This window comes from Suncus etruscus, chromosome 17 (assembly GCF_024139225.1).
Source record: "Suncus etruscus isolate mSunEtr1 chromosome 17, mSunEtr1.pri.cur, whole genome shotgun sequence".
NCBI classification, from domain to species: domain Eukaryota; kingdom Metazoa; phylum Chordata; class Mammalia; order Eulipotyphla; family Soricidae; genus Suncus; species Suncus etruscus.
Window position 1 is genome coordinate 76,115,535 of NC_064864.1, and position 19,641 is coordinate 76,135,175.

At 40.1% G+C, this 19,641-nt stretch overlaps 2 protein-coding genes across 2 annotated transcripts in view; both read left to right on the top strand.

The window, feature by feature from the left end:
- AGPAT5 (1-acylglycerol-3-phosphate O-acyltransferase 5) overlaps positions 1 to 19,641 on the top strand; it is a 660,206-nt gene that overhangs the window by 95,106 nt on the left and 545,459 nt on the right. The gene's annotated exons all lie outside the window — the stretch shown is intronic.
- On the top strand, positions 10,973 to 12,306 carry GATAD1 (GATA zinc finger domain containing 1). The gene is given in 2 exon segments (XM_049790614.1): positions 10,973 to 11,121; positions 11,123 to 12,306. Coding segments are annotated over 2 exon segments (708 nt in total). The 5' UTR covers positions 10,973 to 11,017; the 3' UTR covers positions 11,727 to 12,306.

A 19,641-nucleotide genomic window follows, 5' to 3' on the forward strand; every position in this document is an offset into this window, starting at 1 on the left:
TTATATCTACCTGATTCATCAGTAGACATTGAGTAGTTTCCCTTCTTATTCTGCTTTAAATGGTATTAATACAGACAATGAACAATGATACATACAATGAACATGTATTCCTGCTCCATCTAGCTGGGGAGTCTCTTGGTTAAAATAATAACTATATGTTCAACTTTTTGAGCAGTTTCAAATATTGCTTTCCAATGGGCTTTCATTACAATCTCAATGGCTAGAAACTTTTGATTAGTCTACTTCTTCTCAATATGTGTCTGCCTTTCTTGACCTGGCTCTCATGTGGGCAGTAAGTGATCTCCAACTGTGGCATTGGTTTTCATTTCATGGTGACTAATGATGTTGAGCATTTCCCCATATTTTTGTTCTCATCTAGTCCCTCACTGGCATGTCTTCTTCAGAGAAACATCTGTTTCTTTGTTTGATTTTTTTTTTTTGGTTTTTGGCCACACCTGGTGGTACTCCTGTCAGGCTTGGGGGACCATATGGGAGACTGGGGATTGAATCCGGATTCACCGCATGCAAAGCAACCACCCTGCCACTGTGCTATCTCCCTAGCCCCCTGCTTGAACTATTTAAATTGGTCTGTTACCTTTTACTTCTAAGGTTTTCCAGGAAATAAGATGTACTAAAATGTTGTGTATGTAAATATTTGGGGGGATTACTATGTTGCTCACCCTAATCTGATTAGGTGATTGTGCCCTACCCTAGGGTGTGACCTGGCATTCTGCCCCCACCCTAGGGTAGGACCTGATTCTGCTTCCACCATTGGTTGGTATCTGATCCCACCATTGGTGGAAGCAGAATTAGGTCCTACCCTAGGGTGGGGGCAGAATGCCAGGTCACACCCTAGGGTAGGGCACAATCACCTAATCAGATTAGGGTGAGCAACATAGTAATCCCCCCAAATATTTACATACACAACACTAAAAGATAATCCAAGATAAACTGGACTGTGAAGAGGAAAGAGATGATCTGATCCTCTCATCCTCATCCTCTTCCTCATCCTCATCTGTTGTTTAATATAAAATAATGAGTCCTATTGTTGGTAGACGGATTGTGAGGCCTTTCTGGGCTGGGCTTGACTTGACTCCTGCAGCCCCTATGACCTGGCCAGTTTGAAGGTTGTAGAGTGAGGGCAGAGAGATTCACAAAGCAGTCAGCTGAAGTTCCAGGAGTCAGCCAGCTTTATTTTACAGTCCCTACCGCCGTGCATACCTCCTCATATGGCCTCTTATACTAAGCCTTTTTCTAGCAGCTACTTCTCTACTCCTTCTGGCCCTCTAGGCCTCTGTCTTCCTTTCAGCTGCTTTTTCCAGGCTTCCTAACTGGCTCCCAGGCTGCCTAACTCCCTTTGGTGATGCTATTGCTGCTGCTTCTTTGATGATGCTCAATTGCTAATGCTGAATCTGATGCTGAATCTGGTGATGATGCTCTCCTATACTTCTCTAACTCTCCTTATTCCCTTTCTCTTCCCAAGTCAGGCTCCTTTGCCCACCCATTCCAGGTATGGGCAGTTCTGTTCATTCAGGTAGGATAATTAAGAAGTTGGGGGGAGGGGATACTCACCCTCATCTTCATTCTTTGGGTTCTCTGACCTTGAGTTGGTTCCAGAGCTCCTCCCTGATGAAGCTCCAGCTTGTCACCATGAGAGTTTCATCTTGTCAACATGAGAGTTCCTCTCTCCTGCCTATTGTCACATCATGTGGATTGTTTCTTCATTCCTTCTCCAATGACTTGGACCTACATGACCCACAAAGACCTCATAGTTGCTTCATTTTGTGTGAATATGCATTTGGACCCTCCTGTCGATCACTCTCTGTAATATTTGCTGAGAAACACCTGTTCCATGTGGACTAAATTGATGACTTGGAGAGCTGTGACCAAAAAAGCACAAATCTGAACTTGCAGGATCAATACTACATCCTTATTTGGAGACTGGTCAGACCTCAAAGCACTGGGAGACTTGTAGGCATGAGTTATCATTTCTCCCACAGTTTTTCACGTGCCCAATCCACACTAAATTCTCTAAAGTAATGTGGCACACTCATGTAAACAACTTTTTTCCTCCAGCAAAGAGCCAGAGGTGACATCATGTTGGTAGTTTTGAGCAAGGGAAGAAAATTAGCATTAGACCCCTACAAATGTGCCCTTATTTAGGGTTCCTGGCTAAAACCATCCCAGAATTCTGTCCACTTTACTGTCCCTACTCACATCTGTACCTGTGCCCAAGACACTGCAGAGGCCTCTCACTTCCTACTACTAACCAACCCAGACACTCTCTTCCCAGGACAGACTTGGATAAATTGACAGGAATCTTTCTCCTTCCCCTGGAAAGGCTGGAACACTCTCTGTTCTGCTCACTATTTATCTCTTGCTCACTCACCTTCCATATAAACCTAGAGAAGATTCCTATCTATACAGCCTGGACACATGAAGTCAAAGGATCCTCACAATTATGCTAGGCATGTCTCTGGAGCCTCCACTGTGTCAGTCTGTCTGGTGCTCTCTCTTATAAGGAACTCTCTCACTCTCCTGTTACATCCTTACTGTCTGTTCCACCCCTCTAACTCAATTGGGCTCAAATTGATATTCTTTCAGCCACTATCTTTTCAATCTCTCATTAGCCTCATGGCCCTATGAGAGATATTCCATACCTCTGCACTCCTCCTCCTCCTCCCCCTTTTTTATCTTCTTTGCTGGTAATATTCAGGGCTTACTCATTTCTTTGTGCTCAGGGATAACTCCTGGCAGGGCTTGGGGTACCACATTGGGTGCAGGCCAGTCATAAATTAAGGATAAGCCCACCTACACACTGTTCCATCTCTCCAGCCCCAGTTTAAAAAGATTAAAGTCTCTCACTGTTCAGGGTTTGCAGAGAGTTACTACAGTGACACAAAGTTCATAAGCTTCTCAAAATGATGAAGTTGATTCTCATCACAAGTACAAAATGGAAAAGGATGTTTGAAATTTGGGGGGACTATATCTCCAGTAGTACTTGGGGGGTCATTTCTAGAGGAGACCCAGGACCATACAGGGCTAGGAGTAACCTCAGAGCACCTGCAGAAATTTATAGACCTCAAACTCTCTTCAGTCACCAACACTTTAAAACACAATCTATCCCACACTAAAGTCAAACAGAAAGGGAATTTGGGATAAATAGGATTTTTTGTGCAACAAAAAAGAACTGTTTGGGGAGCAAAGAGATAGTGTGGAAGCTAAGACACTTGCTTTTTATTTGGCTATTTGCACTGACCAACCTTGGTTCAATTCCCAGTACTAACCATGGTCCCCTAGGCACCATCAGTGACCACTTCTTAGCACAGCCAGATGAGCATCTGAAACATTAGTAGGTGTGTTCCAACCTCCTCTCTGCCACCCAAAAATAATCAAAAACTTCCTTTTGATCTCAGTTCCTACTAGAAAGTTAGTGTTCAGTCCACAAATAGCACATGTCTAGAGTGATCAGTGCCTGAGAAATGTTTCTCTAATGCATCATAAATCTGGCATAGGTAGAACATGTCATGTCAGACATTCACCTGAGCACTCAACGTCATCCCTTCTTGCAGAGGTTGCAACTGGCTCCCCTAGGAGGACAAAAACTTGCTTCATGAGCTTGGAATGGCCTGACAGATTCCATTAGAGAAGTGGTAGGAAACGCTGACCAAATGGACCATAAGCAGGAATCTGGGAGTCTAGGGTTAATTAGACTTATAAGTTAATTGCATAAAATGACCTAGCCAGCATTTTATATGCTACCTGCATAGCTACTCAAAAATACATATGTAATGAAATTTTCTCCCTGGTTGTATGGAAGGATCAAATGTGATCAAGAATATAATATAGTGGGGCCGGCGAGGTGGAGCTAGAGGTAAGGTGTCTGCCTTGCAAGCGCTAGCCAAGGAAGGACCACGGTTCGATCCCGGGCGTCCCATATGGTCCCCACAAGCCAGGGGCAATTTTTGAGCGCTTAGCTAGGAGTAACCCCTGAGCATCAAATGGGTGTGGCCTGAAAAATAAAAAAAGAAAAAAAAGAATATAATATAGCTCAAAATGTATTCCATATCAGAACATCTCTCTAAAGGCAAACTTTAAATGTCACTCCTCTATATGACTGAAAACATGGGTTCACTCATCACCTTAACACTCATTTCCAAAAGTCAAGTCCCTCTTTTCTTAGGTTACTATAACACAAGGATATGTACTGTGCATCTGTGGCCCTAACTTTGGCCATCGGAAATGTAACATGACAATTTCAGAAATACTAGGAGATCAGAACCTGTCTGCACAAATCTCCTTGAACAAAAAAGAAAGTCATTATTTGTCATATGGAAATTCTGAGTGCATAATTTCAAGAAAAATGTAGGCACTTCTCACAACATCCACAGCAATTAAACAAAGTCAACCGAATAATGAAAATTATAATTATTATAAAATTATTATAATTAAAATTATTAGAATGAAAAAAGCAAAAGACATATAACACTGTAATTATTATTTTGACTTGATTGTGATAATTATTGGAGTTTGGTGGGATATATTTCTAATAAAAACATTAATGTGGTTAGAAAATCTCTCCTCTGAAATGGATATATTTGATTTGAATATTGCCTTAACAACATAAATAACATCTAGGGAAATTAATCAAATATTCTGAATTATCTTTATCTGAGAATAATGGAGTTGTGAGCATAATTTATGAAACACTCAAATTTCTCAGGCATTCTGTGCATGATTATTACTTTTGTCCTATTTTAAGTCTCATTTCATTTTCCTAAGCTTTTCTCAACTGCAATCCTCAGTGATATCATCATGTTTAAAGATACAATTTACTCAGTTGGCTCTTCTGAAAAAGATTAGTCTTCTGTTCATAAAATGTTCTAGAAATAAGTGGATTAAAGAACATCAGAACTGTAATTTTGGAATGAGACTTCTAATATTTTGTATTTAATATTTAATATTACTAGAAATGGTAAATCATTCGAATATAAATGAATTGGTGCCAGAGTGATGTGCAGTGTGTAGGGCTTTGCCTTTCACCTGGATGATTCAAGTTTAATCCCTAGCACCTATAGATATGGTCCCCTGAATCCTACCAGAAGTGATCCCTGATTGCAGAGCCAGAGGTAAGCCCTAAGCATAGCTGGATATGATTCAAAAACTAAAAACAAAAAACAAATAAACAAAAACATAAATCAGATGAAGTCCAAAGTGTTCAATTGTATAACTATCATTACAGAGTATATTGTAACATATTCACAGCAATATGGAATAACATGTTTATGTTGGGGTCAGGGATGGCAGTTGCTTTGCATGGGACCAACCTAGCTAGGTTCAATCTACAGAATTCCATATGGTCCCTAATCCCTTCCTCACCAGCAATGATTACAAAGTAAAAATTAAGCCTGAGCATGACTGGATGTAGCTCTCTCCTGAATAAAATAAAATAAAAAGCTCAATACAAGTATACAAATCGATGTTTAAGGACTCCCAATCAATAAGTAATGACTGTGGATCCCCATTAATGCACCTCTCCTCACCATGCCCAAGTATAGAGGGGCTGTCTAGAGTCTACATCAAACACCCAAGAACCCAGACTTGGGGTAAGACAGAATCTATGAGGAGTTTTAAGTTTCTGTTCAAAAATCAAGTTGATGAGGAATAATTATTGTCTATGAACTGTGGACTTCAGATGATGTTAGAGTAATTGCTGTGCCATGATTCCTGAATCAGTAATGTGTCATCATGCTCAGTCTCCCTGGCATGACCACCCTTGGGAGGATGTATCACTGGGTTAGAATGACAGGAAGTCTCAGCTGGATAATCAGCAAGAAGTCTCTTCAGGAAGGCAGAGGGAGGTTTGATCTCAGATTGGAATCTGGAGAGGGATGATAAAGGGAACATTAAGACAGACCAGAGGTGACATAATGGGGCACTTCAGTGGTGGTGGAATGTGGAGACTTTTTGACACCATAAACAGGAAGAGTCTCGTCAACATTATGGAAACTATAATAAAATGATTGGCTTGTTTGTTTGAAGGCCACACCTGCTGGTGCTCAGGGTTTCTTTCCTTTTTTCAAATCAATCTTGTTTTTCCATTTTATAGGACTCCTGAGTCAACAAAGTCATATGAAACTGGATGGCAAAGCTGGTCTTGAGTCATGGACTTGTTCATTTACTAAGACAAAAGTTTCTCCCTCTGGGATCTGGAGATATAGTACAGTGGGGAGGTCATTTGCTTTGCATATGGCTGACCTGGGTTCAATCTCTTGCATCCCATATGGTTCCCTGAGCACGGTCAGGAGTGATTCCTGAGCACAGAGCCAGTAGTATTCCCTGACCACTTCTGGGTGTGACCCAAAACCAAACAAAGTTTCCTCCCCTGGTCAAAGCTATAAGAATGAATAGTGTATGTGAGTGAATGTGTGAAAGAGAGAGATAGCACAAAAACTACAGTTTCCAGAAAAGTGCGCATATATCAAGTAGTTTATAAATGTTTAATATCAACTATAAAAATGTATCACACTTCATTAACATTTAACCTTCTGTTGTGCTATAATTCAAGATTTTTATTACAATTATAATATGAACAATAAAGCACGAAAGTTAGCAGATTTTTCCTTTTTTTTCCCCACCCCCCGATATTTTTCCTTTTTAAAAAACAGTCCTTTTCTCTATGCCATGTTCAGCCATCTCCTTTAATGTTTCACATTTGGCCTCAATTTGTGACCAAGAAGAACTACATATAAGCAATGTTTGATCAAGTTTGTTCACTGAGAAACACAATTTTGAGAAACATACAAATCACAACTAAAAACTGATACTAAATGAGGTCCTAAGAAAATTGAAGATAGAGCTTTTCTTGTTCTGGAGGCTAGCTCTTGCCGGCCTGGGGTTTGGGGAGACCTCAGGCCAAAGGCCTTCTCCCTAGCTTGGGGTTGCTTGGAGGCCAAGCAGCCCTAGCTGGGTTGTTGTACTGTGCTGAGGCACCTTTTTTTCCTCACTTGTCTACATTTTCAAAATAGCATGGGGGCTAGTATTTATTAACAGTAATCCCTATGATCAAGTTTTTTTTTAATATACAGAATGTCCATCTTGTATATTGCTCTTTCTCACACCCCTACAAGCTCATCTCTAGTCCTTCACTCCCTCACCTCCAACTATCATTACCCCACATTTACCCTTTTCACTTTCAGTACTGCACAGACCAAATCACTGCCCAAAGTGGTACGCCAAATTTAACAACCCCTACTATTTCAAAAGACATAAAAGGGACACGTACATGTCTTTTGAAAATTTTATATGTATTTCCTTAGCAGCTATAACTCTTACTAAATATTCTCTTATACAGTGACTATTTTCCCCACTATTTGTCTGTTCTTCCTTTTCTGATCTGTTCAATAAGGAAATCTGATAGAAGTCTCTCATTTTAAAGTTTATGTTTGAACCAAGTCACGAAGTGTGTTGGACTTGTCCTAGCAGCCCCCATATGCACCAATACCGCCACATGGCATTGTTCCTCTTTTGCATAGGCACATTAAAATGGGAAAATACTATACATACAAACAAGTTCTTATCTAACAGAGATAGGAATACACAAATCTTGTAATGCAATGGGACAGTACACCCTTAACATTGTCATAATGACCTGGCTCAGGCCTCAGAAGAATGGGCATTCTTCATTCACCCTTAAATCAGGGATGCCATCTACCATACAACCAAGGTTGCCTATAACATCATCTGGGAGCAGTACTCTACCAGGGAAGACACTACCACTGCTCTCACATCGACCTACTCAAAAGAGACTTCCCTTAACTCCCAGAAGACTTAACAACAATGGCCTGCTTTAAGGACAGGGCTCTCTGCATTGCCCTCTAATTAAGAGGTGAAGCTAGAGGACACTCTACAACATCCTGACTTTGATGTAGGATATACACAGATTCCAGGATCTTTAACTACAGAAACCTGACACCAACAACAGTGACTGTGTGAAAAAGAAAAGTGTATTGGCACTACAGACAATGACTTGGGTTGATCAACCTAGTATGCCTGGAGCCTAGAGTTGATCTTATGCCAAAAAACTTTAGGGGTAAGGTCTCCTTGTATTTAGGTCAAGGCTTTTGCTTTCCATGCCCCCCACATTTTGCTGGGTCTATGCAAACAATTGCCACTCTAACACTGTTTTAGCTGTGTTCATTTGACTCTAATCCTTAAAAAACTACTTAAACCAGGGGTCTCAAACTCCGGTCTGCGGGCCATTTGCGGCCCTCTGTACAACATTTTGTGACCCGCAGCCAGCCTTCAAATATTGCAGTATTCGTGATTATTCACTTACCAAATATTCGCAATAAAAATCACATTAGTGGGGCCAGCGAGGTGGTGCTAGAGGTAAGGTGTCTGCTTTGCAAGCGCTAGCCAAGGAATGACCGAGGTTCGATCCCCCGGCGTCCCATATGGTTCCCCAAACCAGGGGAAATTTCTGAGCTCTTAGCCAGAGTACCCCTGAGCATCTAAAAGGTGTGGCCTGAAAAACCAAAAAATAATAATAATAATAAAGTTTATTTATAAAGAAAAATCACATTAGTAAGAAAAAATTGCATTAAACATTCGCATACCCCGAGCAGTTCCGTTCATGGTATACAAATGTTTAATGCGATTTTTTGGGATTTTTTCTTACTAATGCGATTTTTTATTGTGAATATTCAGTAAGCGAATACTTTGCGCCTAGCACAGACGTCATTTCTGCTGCTCCTGCCCACTGTCCCTTGCGTTATCGGAGGCCTAAGGGAGAGAAGTTTATTACAGAATTAGATTTTGTCATACCTTATCATGACTTTATCAAAGCCTGCAGTGAAGAGAAAGATTGATGATGAGCACAGACAATTTCAGGAAAAGTGGAAGACTCAGTATTTTGTTGTTGAGGACAGGGGCATACCCACATGTCTTATTTGCTCAGAGAAAGTTGCAGTGCACAAGGAATACAAATTGAGACGCCATTATTCAACTAAACATACTGAGGAATGTGCAAAATTTCAAGGAAATGAGAGAGCCAAGTGGGTTGCCAGTCATAAAGCATCTCTAATGAGGCAAAAAGATTTCTTTAAGAAAGCAACCAAAGAGAATGTTGCATCAGTTGAAGCTAGTTACATGGTTAGTGAGATGATTGCTAAGGCAGGGAAACCATTCACAGAAGGAGAGTTTGTTAAAAAAAAAAAATGCATGTTACAGGCTGCAAGTATTATCTGTCCGGAAAAGAAAGGTCAGTTTAGCAAAATTGGCCTTTCTGCCAACACTGTGGCAGAGCGCATTTCTGACATGTCAAGTGACATTTATCATCAACTGTATGAGAAAACCTAATGTTTTGATGCATATTCAGTTGCTCTTGACGAGGGCACAGATATAACAGACACTACACAGCTCACAATTTATGTGCGTGGTGTTGATTGCAATTTTGAATTGACAGAGGAGCTGCTCACAATAATGCCAAATGCATGGCCAGACCACCACTAATGAGATATTTCGGCATCTGTGTGATGCCATTGAGAATGGAGGTTTGCCATGGAAGAGGTTTGTTAAAATAATAACCAATGGAGTGCCATCGATGACAGGGGGGAAAATGCAGTGGTGGCACTTGTTCAAAAAAAACTTGAAGAGGAGGATGTAGAGAAGGCCATTGCTCTTCACTGCATTATCCATCAGCAGGCCCTTTGCAGTAAATGCCTGCCGTGTGACATTGTGATGTCTGTTGTTGTGAAATGCATCAACCAAATCAGATCCAGGGGCTTAAAGCACAGGAGGTTCCATGCTTTTTTTTTTTTAGAGGAAATGGAGTCAGAATATGAAGATATGCTCTATTTCACCGAGGTACGTTGGCTCAGCAGGGGAAATGTCCTGAAAAGATTTTTGAGTTGAGAGAAGTGAAAGCCTTCATGGAGAAGGATGAGAATGCTGTTTCTGAGTTGAGTGATCACAAATGGCTCATGGACTTAGCTTTTCTTGTTGACATCACACATAAGCTGAATGTACTAAAGAAGATGTTACAAGGCCTGGGGCAGCTTATCAGTGCTGCCTATGACAATGTGAGAGCATTCTTCACAAAACTTGTGTTATGGAAATCCCAGATCTCTCAGACAAACCTTTGCCATTTCTCAGCATGCAAGAAACTTGTGGATGCAGGCATACAATTCAGTGGTGAGAAATATGTTGATGCTATTTTTAAGTTAGAGAAGGAATTTGATCACAGATTTGCACACTTCAAAAAGCACAGAGCCACTGTCCAAATTTTTGTGGACCCCTTTTCCTTTGATGTGCAAGATGCCCCTCCTGTGCTTCAAATGGAGCTCATTGATCTGCAATGCGACTCTGATCTCAAAGCCAAGTTCAGGGAGATTAGTGGAAAAGCAGACATGCATGGGCAATTTTTGAGAGAATTGACCCCCAACTTCCCTGAGCTTTCCCAAATGTTCAAGCGCACCATGTGCCTTTTTGGAGCACATATTTGTGTGAAAAGTTATTCTCCACATTGAACTTCAATAAGTCAGAGTACAGGTCTAGACTTAATGATGATCATCTTCAAGCCATACTGAGGGTCTCAACTGCTTCCTCTCTAAAGCCACATGTGGTTCAGATCTGTGAGAAGAAGCGCTGTCAAGTCTCTGGCAGCAAGGAATAGGCAAAAGATGCCATGTTCAGAAGAACTGTTCATGATCTTCACTCAATGTTCTATTCATGTTCAGAAGAAATAATTAAAACTGTTACTAATGATGTTTGAGGACTTTTTGTGTGTGTGAAATCCCTTAGTGGCCCTGCCTCACCCCGACTTTGTCTCCTGCAGGCCCCAGGTAAATTGAGTTTGAGACCCCTGACTTAAACTATTGAGATTAACTTAAACTAACATGCATATGCATGTAACTGTCAAAAAAATACTATGCCGGTGGCCTCTCCGTTGCTGGGAGCGGCAGCGGGCACTGTTCTGGTGTCACTGCGCCCTCAGGGACCGCCTGAGCCGGCCACCATGTCGCTGAGCCTGAAGCCCACGTGCAGCGTGTACAAGACCTCGTTGTCGTCCATGTGGAGGAAGATCCGGCAAGGCGAGATCCTCTGCCACCACTGCACCGGCTGGAGGTCCGCCCCGCAGAGCAACGGGCCAGGGCGGCAAGCAGAGCAAGCAGGAGATTCACAGGCGGTCTGCTCGTCTCAGAAATACTAAATACAAATCAGCTCCCGCTGCCGAAAAGAAAGTCTCCACTAAAGGAAAAGAGAGAAGACATATTTTTAAGTTAAAAAACCCCATCAAAGCTCCTGAATCAGTTTCTACCATAATCACTGCTGAATCCATCTTTTACAAGGGAGTTTACTACCCAATTGGAGATGTTGTTTCTGTGATTAATGAACAAGACAGAAAACCCTACTGTGCTCAGATCAGAGGTTTTATCCAAGACCAGTATTGTGAGAAGAGTGCAGCACTGACGTGGCTCATTCCCACTCTGTCTAGCCCCCGGGGCCAATTTGATCCTGTATCCTACATTATAGGGCCAGAGGAGGATCTTCCAAGGAAGATGAAATACTTGGAATTTGTTTGTCATGCGCCTTCTGAGTATTTCAAGTCACGCTCGTCACCATTTCCCACAGTTCCCACCACATCAGAAAAGGGTAATATATGGACTCATGTGGGACCTACACCTGCCATAACTATTAAGGAAACTGTTACCAACCATTTATAATTTGAAAAAAAGAGAACTAAAAATCCAGTTGTATTGTATGATAAGCTATACTATATGTGTCTTAAGTGAGATTCTTAGATGGAAAAATAACGGGAAAGGGTTTTTATTTCCTACCCAGTAATCATAAGTGTTTATTAATAGTCACTTAGCAAATTAATAGAGATCGAAAAGAACACGATGTACTGCTTTTTATTTGTTTTGCTTTTGGGCCATGTCTAGTGATGCTCAGGGCTTCTGGCTCTGCACTCAGGAATTACTCCTGGTAATTCAGGGGACCATATAGAATACAGGGAGCAAACTTGGATCGGGCAAATGCCCTACCTGCTGTGCTAACAGTTCATTATACTTTGAACTTAAATATTCTATATGCGTATAGGCAAATCTGTAATTTCAATAATATCAGCAGGAACAGGTAGTGTCTATTTGTACCATAATTGTATTTCTAGAATCTCATAAACATTGTATTTTTCTATAAAAATAATTTAGACTTGAATTTCTGGTCAAGTGTTTGATTCAGTAAATTATAGCTTTAACAGACTGTCACATTTATACAGCTTTGTTTTCTCACCTAGAAAATGCCATGACAGAGGCCGGAGAGATGGAGAGATCGCATGGAGGTAAGGCATTTACCTTTCATGCAGAAGGTCATCGGTTCAAATCCCGGAGTCCCATTGCCAGGAGCAATTTCTGAGCAGGGAGCCAGGAAAAACCCCTGAGCACTGCCGGGTGTGACCCAAAAACCACAAAAAGAGAGAGAGAGAGAGAGAGAGAGAGAGAGAGAGAGAGAGAGAGAGAGAGAGAGAGAGAGAGAGAGAGAGAGAGAGAGAGAGAGAGAGAGAGAAAATGCCATGACACACTGTCAGCTTTTTTTTTTAAACAAGTATAAAGGGCCTAAACAATAATACTGTGGGCGGGGCACTTGCCTTACATCCGGCCAAACAGAATTGAATCATTGGCACCAAATATGTTCCTCCTACCCTCATCAGGAGTGATTCCTGAGCACAGATTCAGGAGTCAGCCCTGAGCACTGCCAGATGTGGTCCCAAAACAAAACAAACAAGTGTGAATGGGGAAGTATGTGGGTACTCCTGTCTCCTCTTTTAACTTAACCATTATTTTCAAGTCCAGGAATTTGTTGGAATCTAGTTTAATCATAATGATTTTTATCTAATGTAGAGGATTTAACTGTTTTTTCCTGCTTGGTTGCTATGTGTATTGGAAAGAAGCAATTATCCATATAACTGTATATAATTATTACTCTGTTCACAAAGATAGTAAAATTGACTGAATACATTTGTAAATACTGAAGTGCTAATATTCCAATTTTGGAATTAAAATGTATTTTTCACAGTATAAAAAAATACTATGCCTTATGTTTTGATTTCAGAACCAAGACTATTGTGTGGTGCTTGTCTTTATTGCTGTAGTGCTCACTGGATATTTAATTTGATATTTCTTTCTGTATTGTGTGGTGGTGTTTCAATTACCTTTTTCATGTCCTCTCTCAAACTGAGGTTGAAAGCCTCTAGAAGGACTCTGCCGATTTTCAGCTTATTTGATTTTATTTTTTATTTTTCTTTATTCTTTTTTTTATTTTTTTACCCCATTCCATTGCTTTTCTTTCCTTCAAACAAAACCACATAACTCGAATTATCCAGCTCTGCTCCTCAAATAAACGGGGATACAAGGGAGGGTACTGGGACCAAACAGATATATGATCACTAATAGTAAGCTAGATAAAGAGGGGACCACCTACTCTAGCAGCCAGTGGGGGATATGGGTTGCAGGAAGGGAACGGGGATGCCGGGAGGACAAATTTAGTGATAAGTATTCCCCTGATTCAATGTTAATATGTACCTAAAATACTACTGTGAAAGATATGTAAGCCAATATGATCAAAATAAAAGTTAAAAAAATACTATGCCTTCAATGTAAAAGAAGTTAAATACATTTTGTGGCTTTAGATTGTTTTGTGTACTGCTAAGAAATGTCATAATGTACTACAATCTGGGGACTCGAGGAACAAAGTAATTGTGCATTGGTTTTGTTTTATTTTTCATAATGCTCTTTGACTGGAAGTTCAAAATTATGGCGTCAGTGAGGGGATTTCCTCTGAAAATTTTGTTAATGGTGATTGTCTTCCCACTGTAAGTTTATCTTGTCCTCTTTCTTTGCATCTTTGATCTCAAAATAAAAAATAATTTAAATTTAAAAAAGAAAAAAAGAAAAGAAAATTGAAGATAGAGACTATGCATGGGTATGCATGATATACACTTATGTACATATTACAAAGAAAATACTATAACAATTTTATACCTATTTTATAACATTCTTTAATATGATAATATTTGGAACACAAAATGTTTATAACTCCAAAGATATCTCAGTTAAAATCCCTAAATTATTCCCTACATTAAAATTCAAATGATTTTTTTTTTGTTTTTGGGCCACACCCAGCGGTGCTCGAGAGTTTACTCCTGGCTCTGTGCTCATACATCACTCCTGGCAGGCTTGGGGCACCACACAGGATGCTGGAGAGCAAACTTGGGTTGGCAGCATGCAAGGAAAATGCCCTACCGCTGTGCTATCACTTTAACCCCTCAAATAATTTCTTAAATAACATAATTGCTAAGCAAGGGGGTTAGAGAATATTATATTTTTGTTAATAATAGCTGGAGACAAAAGATCTACCAGTGATAATTGCATTAACCATCTAGTTGTACCTGTATGGAACCGTGGTCACTGGAATAACCTCCTGCAGAATCCAGTGCCTACAATCAGATCCAAACTTCAGGAGACATATTTTATTTTTTGCAGAGAAAAGACAGGCACTTTAAATATAAAGTTATATGTGTCTTAATGAATATTGATACAGATCTAGGAATGGGAAATGTCATTACCATTTCCATTACCAGAAAATTTGTGATGCTTACTCCTAAAAATGCATAATGTTTTTATATATCTCTTTCCCTCCCTCCCTCCTTCCCTCTCTCTCTCTCTCCCTCTCTCTCTCTCTCTCTCTCTCTCACACACACACACACACACACACACACACAGTTTTTCTTTTTATTCCCCCTTAAAAACACTGTGGTTTGTAATATTGTTCCTGAAGAGTATCCTGCATATTACTTTATCTTCCTCAGCATCCAGTTTTTGTCCAGAGTGATCATTTACAACTATCATTGTCATAGTGATCCCTTTTCTGCCCTCATTGCACTCCCTGCTCTTTGCAGGTAGTGTCCTACCATAGACTGGAGAGAGAGAGAGAGAGAGAGAGAGAGAGAGAGAGAGAGAGAGAGAGAGAGAGAGAGAGAGAGAGAGAGAGAATGTCTGCCTCAGAGTCAGGTATCTGGGGAGAGTGAGAGGGAAACTGAGGACATTGGTGGCTGGAAATGTGCACTGGTTAAGGTTTTATATGATGTATGGCTGAAACTCAATCATGAATAACTTTGTATCTGTAGAACAAAAAATACAATTTATACATTCATAATTGTATTATGAACAAATACAAAAATTGTATTATGAACAACCTTGTAACTACAATGTTTAAATTAATAAAAATAAATCAATATAAATTTTAATAAAATACATGATGCTTAAAATATTATATACTACAGCTATCATACAATGCATATTTCTGCCAGACACTGTTACTTCTTTCTTTCAGGGAAAATGTCTATGTGGTTACTACAATCAAAGAGAGATAAATCCATGTAGCTCTGTCTTGTGTCCTGAAATGCATTTAATGCCAATGAGAAAACTCCATGAGAAGATTCTTCCCAAATTCCCCAAGCCCCGCTCATTCTTTTTAACCTTGTCGACCTTTCTTCACTCTTCAAGACTTAGACCTCTTTCTCACAGATCCTTCCAGAACCCTCCAGGGAAAGTCATTCATTTCTGATCTCTCCTAAATACAATTTAGAAGCCAGACCTTTGGGAGTCTTTAACCTGCCTGCTGAAAAATATAAAACTTAATAGAAATAAAGAGGATACACAAAGAAATGAAAAGATATTTCATGCTCACCAATTAGATAATTAGCTTCTGTAAAATGGTTATATTACCGAGAGCAATATACAGACACATTAAAATCTCTATCAAAATCCTAATGCTGTTTATCACAGAAATAGAATCCTAAAAATTCATTAATTGTACTTGAAACTTAAAAAGACAGGGGCCGGAGCAGTGGCACTAGAGGTAAGGCATCTGCCTTGCAAGAGCTAGTCTAGAATGGACGGTGGTTCGATCCCCCGGCACCCCATATGGTCCCCCCTAAAGCTAGGAGTGATTTCTGAGCACATAGCCAGGAGTAACCCCTGAGGGTCAATGGATGTGGCCCAAAAATAAAACAAAAATATAAACAAACAAACAAAAAAAACTAACCAACCAAAAAAAAATACCTCACATGGCAACAAAAGTAAAGTTTAAAGGGAAAAAATGAAGTTATCATGCTCTTACTTCTCAAGTTATACTACAAAATGATCCTAATCAAAACAGCATGATGTTGGCTTGGAAACAGATACCCAAATCAATGGAACAGGATTGAGAGTCAAAAATAAGCCCCCATTTATATGGACAATTTATCAATGACTACGAAACTCAGAGTCAAAAACAGAGCAGAGAGCTTCTTCTCAATAAAGATTTGAGAAAAGGGGACAGTACCCTGGCAAAGAATGAAAGCAGAACTATCAACACTGCCAGCAAAAATAAACTCAAAATGGGTTAGGGGTTTTCATCTAACTGAAAATGTGGCTCGGCAGTAGAGTACAGGCCCCACAGACTTAAGGCCCTGAGTTGATCATCTGTGACAAGAGTTTTGCATGAAAGCAGGACTGCATAGCAGATAAGGAAGGTAACATGCTCCCTCATAATCTCAGAGGTGTGTTTGGGTCTTGACTACAATGGCAAAAACACACAGAAGTGACTCCTGGAACTGAAAGCATCACCCTGGAAGGAACTTGCCTTGCTGTAGAGATAACACTACATTAATAATTAGAGACCCAGACCAAAGGATTAGCAACCCCCTTCTAGGAAGGGTCAGAGTGTGTAAAGCTCTGCCAGCAATTGGCTTTGTTATAGCTATTCAACTCTCCTCTCATACCTGCACAGAGACCACTGGCGGGTTTTCAGGACACAGTTGGGTTCCAACAAAATTTCCTGTCAGGGCAACAATGAGACAAGGAGGCCTCCAGCTTGCATGCCCCTGGACTTCCCATGCTTTTGCTTTTATGGTCAGTTATTTAGAATGAAACTCCCAAAAAGACTCTCTCCTACCTCCTCCCCTTTCTCCTTGCCTTTTGTGACAAATATGACACACTTTGCTTGGTTGTCCTAACTCTGCCCAGGAGATTTTGTGTCTGATTATTTCTTAACAAGTTTTTCTTTCTCTATCCATTATGATCTAAAAGAGATTCCTCTGACTTTATTCTGGGAATTGCTTCAGAACCTTTGGTAGGTCTTTGTACAGTGAGCAGCAGCAGTCTTGGTTCTAAAATCTTGAGTGGCTCTGGACTCAATGGATCAAAAGCACCTTTTCTCCTCATTCATGAGGGATCTTGCCCTTCCTCTTAGTGTCACTGCTTAAGATTTTGAACATGAGGCTTAAGGAAATGTGTCCTTTCCCTGGAACCTGGGGAGAGTTGCTGGAAATATCTTGGCATTGTTGTTTTGAATGTGTGAGGTCTTTTCCTTGCTCTGCACTCTGGGTTGTAAAGATGCTTTTAAAGCCATCATCTTTAGCACGTGTAAACATCATGGTTACAAGGTTATTCATAATACAAATGTTTTTTTTTATAGCTACAAACTTATTCCTGGTTGAGTTTCAGTCATACAAGACCAATGCACATTTCTCGCTACTTATGTCCCAAGTGTTCCTCCTGCCAGCTGTGACTATAATCCTGAACAATTTGAAGATCTTCAGTCTGGCTTCTCCATGCAGATACTAAGCCATGCTCCAAGAGGCTGTCTGTTTGCCTTTCATAGGCAAGCCCTGCACCCCACAGCCTCCTGGTTCTTCTTTCCACAAGCTCCTAGTTCTGTTTCTGAAGTTCTCAGTGCTGTTTAAAGGTGGGGGGGGGGTAGAGAAACTGTTCATTGTGTGGCTGAAATGGAGGCCACTCAACCTGTGCCCTACATCAACCCTAGTATCAGATGATAGGTCAGAGGTCACATCTCCTCTACTGTGTTTTCCTCCCTTGGTTTCTAAGCTTTGGTGCTCGCCCTGCACTTACACACAAAACCCTCTGTTGCAATGGCAATTTGAGTGATGGTTTCTAAAAAAATTTATCTCCAGAACTACTCTCTGATGAGCTGTGCCCACTGAGTGCCTGGTTTTTAAACTGAGCTCTTTTCTTAGGATTGAATCTTATGATATCTTTCCATTTTTTTCCTTGAGAACTCCCAAGTGGTAGTCAGCAAGCCCAGAGGCACCTTCCAGACATTGTCTGCCCTCTGGGCTAGAGGTTCTGTGTAACTAATGGTCAGAGAATGTGGTTTTGCAAAGGCCGGAGATACCAATGATGATCTAATCATCCTGGTGATGCTCTGGGTCTCCAGTCATACCTAGAGGGACTTGGGAGATCATGTGGTGCTGAAGATTAAACTGAGGTCAGTTGCATGCGAGGCTCATGCCTTAACCCCTGTCTTATCTTTCCACCCATCCCTCCTTTTTAATAATTACTCTATTTAAACACAGTGGTTACAAGGTTGTTTATGATTGAGTTTCAGTTAAACAATGTCCAACACCCTTCACCAACACACATTTCCCACCACCAATGTCCCAGTTTCCTTTCTACCATCTCTCTCCTTTCTCTTGGACAGACATTTTACTTCTCTCTCCTTTTCACCCTTTCACTGTGCTTTGCACTATTGCTACTGAAGGGGTATCATGCCTATCACTTTTTCTCCTTTCAGCACCAGCTCTTATCCAGAACAATTATTCCAACTATCATTCTCTGCCCTACGTAACTTACCACTCTTTGTGACAAGCTTCCTTCCATGGACTTGTTTTCCTGGCCCTTGTCCCTATTGTCTCTCTCCAGTCTCTTTTTATAAGGTCTTCCTTATAAGGTCTTCCTACAGTTTTCCCAACTCAATTTTCACTCTACAAAGAGTAGCTATACATAAAACAAAAGTTTTTTGTGTTTCTGAAACCATATTCATCACCCTGTGTATTTATGGATCTTTCTTTTAGTGTAAAATATAAGAAAATACTTGCCTAAATCAAGAATGCAAATGTGACTTCATTTGTTTTCTTTTAGAAGTTTCCTACTTTCACATTTAGATTTCAATCCAGTTGAGCTCACAGTATATTTATGGAATAAAAGACTGAAGCTGATTTTCTGCATTTGAATATCCAACATCATTGGTGCAAACACTATCTTTTGCCTCTAATTTGCTTTTTCAAATTTTCCAAAAATCAGATGTTCATTTATATTTTTATCTATTTCTGGGCTGTTTATTCTGCTCATGATCTACTTTTACATGACTGGTTCATTCAATTGATAGTTACCTACTTATAAAAGACTGATAAGTCAGATTACATTAGACTATTTTCTTCTCTTCCAAAGTTATTTTTCTTTGCTTTTTCTATATGCTTTACATTTAAAAAATAAATTTCAAAATCAATTTGCCCATTTTTACAAAACCTGTTGATTAGAACTGCATTCAACTGGTGGCCTCAATGAGAGAAAATTTACTTAACTCCATGTTTACCTCTGAATTCACATTTATACTGCTGACCTTTTCCTTGACTAGGGTTTCCTTTGATTCTTGAAGCAATGTTCAGTTTTCATTTTAGAGCCCTAGATATATCCCAATACTTCACCTCAAAATATTTTATGCTTTTGATGCTATAAAATGATATTGCTTTTTACATTTTCATTTCTGATTGTAATTACTAGCCCTTGGAGTTCATAA